Here is a 2,311-nt window from a genome sequence, read left to right on the forward strand (position 1 = left end):
GGGGTTTGGGTGTGCCGTGCAAATATATTTGTTAATACGTTAGAGCGCAAAATGGGCCTAAGTTCCCTATAGTTCCTTACTTGTATATAGTGAATCGAAATTGGGATATTGTGATCACCATAGGTTAATATTAGGCCACTATATAAGTCTTTGATTTTGTACCAATTTTTACACCTGTGTATGCGGTTAATGGCATTTTGCACCGAATTTGACGCATTTTGCCTGTTACCCCCAAATAAATAAATAAAGTTGATCTTACGAATGCAACATAAATTCAATACTACGCAACAGCTGCTTGCACAGAAGAGATTTCAATAGCGAGAATACAACAGTCGTTCACAATGAGTCCTCTTTTAGGATCGTTTATATAATCAAGCTCAATGAAGGAAGGCCATCCCCAATTCTCGCCAGAAGATGGAAACAAGTGTGTAGCTGCACAACGAAAAAAATATTAGTAATGTTGCGAAAGTAAATAGTGAAACTAAATTGAACCAAGGCTTTCAGACTTTTCAAAAACAAAAAATCGGGCCAAACTTTAATTTGAGTATTTTCTACGAAATAGTGAAAATAAATTGCTACCGGAACAATTTCAGTAACAACGTTGTCTTACTAGTTCGTTTGTCTTGTTCGTCATTAACCTGGTTCTTGATCCATATGGTATAACACGCCTGCACTCTTTCTGGACCAACATGCCACAAAAAGATGGAGACATTGCTGCTAGTTCCTTTCGGGTATAGCTGCACCTTCCTAAATTTATCAACAAGTTAAAATCATATAAACCAAATCCAGTAATAAAAAATAATCCTTGCAGTACCATGTGTGGCCTCCGGCAGTAAATTCTTCAGATTCCCAAACATATACTAGTTTAGAGAAGTTTGGAATCTTCCATTCACGTGTGAATGGAATATCGACATTTTTCAGACACAAACGTCCGGTAGTACTGGTGAGTGTCTCTCTTTTTAGGACAAAAACCTCGGCACCAAACATGCAGATGTCATCAACTAGGTATCCATTTGATGGATCGGACAAAACTTTCTTAGAGATAAATTTGGAAAATCCCCATTCGGACTTCATTCCTAAGAAACGTCTTGTTCTTCCTGTCCATGATTGGCAAATTATAAGTAGCTAGTTCCCTCATGTAAATTAACTTAGTGAAGAAAGAAAATTGCCGGAAATCTGATTATAGATAAAAAGGCTAAAGACAGCATTGAGCTCCCAATTTGCATGCAACGAACTTGTGTCGGCCATGGCCAAATATATAGAAACATTGCCGCTATCTTTTCCGACTATGTTGTCTCCATTAGGATATATTATTAGTCTCCTGTACAATTTTCCAGTTTCAAAATTAGTCAATTATACTGAAATGTAATAACCTATATGTAAATTGAAGCGGAAATTGTAATTTTGATCCTATATGTTGGTCTCTTTAGGGATTTAGTTCTATAAGTTGTCTTATTTCAATTTTACATGCAATAATTATGCAAAATTCGTATTTTTAGTCATACTTCACTCAAACTTTGAATGTTGGCCGTCGTTTAATGTACCTAACAAACTTGCAGAATTTTTTGTATACGGACACTTAAAAATTATAATTGCTCCTCTAAATTAGTTTATAAATGTGTTGTCTCACATAATTAAAGTTCTACCAATGGTAAATTAGATGTCGAATTTATCAATTTCCAAGCGTCCATATAAGTAAAATGCGACAAGTACTTTATTTGTAGCGTCATAAAATCAAAAACCATGCAAAGTAGGACTAAAAATACTATATTTGCAGAGTTATTGCATGTAAAACTGAAACATGACAAGTTAGAGGACTCAATTCCTAAATAGGCCAACATAGAGGACCAAAACTACAATTTTCCCTAAAATGGAAGAATATATGTAATTTAAAATTTATACATGAAAACAGAAAATGAAAACAAATCCGTTATAAACAATATACATAATACCATTTGTATTCTCCAGCAACAAATTCCGTAGTCTCGTATTTGTCAATCCCACTCCTGTAGAAAGAATCGATCTTGATCAGAAAATGAGTAGGTGCTGCCTCTCTCGTTTCCATCGTTGTAAATTCTGAAAATAGCAAAACAATTCATATATAAAGAAAGAAAGAAAACAGGAAAATTATAGTTTTCATCCCTAAAGTTTGCATCAATTTCGTATTTGGTCCCTCATGTTCACAAAAAAAAAAAACATTTGGTCCCTCATGTTTCAATAATTTAACACTTTTGGTCATTTCCGTCAATTTACCGTTAGTCCATCAGTGAATACACTGTTGGACAAAATGCTTGATTCATTATTACTAACA

General features: G+C 34.3%; 1 protein-coding gene across 1 annotated transcript; it reads right to left on the reverse strand.

The window, feature by feature from the left end:
- Positions 1-280: 280 nt before the first annotated feature.
- On the reverse strand, positions 281-2,065 carry LOC105953880 (ubiquitin C-terminal hydrolase 12). Its single transcript, XM_088820324.1, has 5 exons — positions 1,953-2,065; positions 1,236-1,321; positions 815-1,097; positions 611-747; positions 281-432 (listed from the first exon to the last, which is right to left on the reverse strand). Exons 1-5 carry the CDS (start codon positions 2,063-2,065, stop codon positions 281-283), a joined length of 771 nt encoding a protein of 256 aa, XP_088676450.1.
- Positions 2,066-2,311: the final 246 nt, after the last annotated feature.

The sequence above is a fragment of the Erythranthe guttata genome, chromosome 7, assembly GCF_056151865.1.
Source record: "Erythranthe guttata isolate IM_541 chromosome 7, IM_541, whole genome shotgun sequence".
NCBI lineage: Eukaryota > Viridiplantae > Streptophyta > Magnoliopsida > Lamiales > Phrymaceae > Erythranthe > Erythranthe guttata.

Coding starts and splice junctions, on each gene's coding strand:
- LOC105953880 (XM_088820324.1), bottom strand. CDS start 2,065: ATGGAAACGAGAGAGGCAGCACCTACTCATTTTCTGATCAAGATCGAT. Junction 1,322..1,952: donor GTTGCTGGAGAATACAAATG/GTATTATGTATA, acceptor AAAATTGTACAG/GAGACTAATAATATATCCTA. Junction 748..814: donor ACTGCCGGAGGCCACACATG/GTACTGCAAGGA, acceptor TGATAAATTTAG/GAAGGTGCAGCTATACCCGA.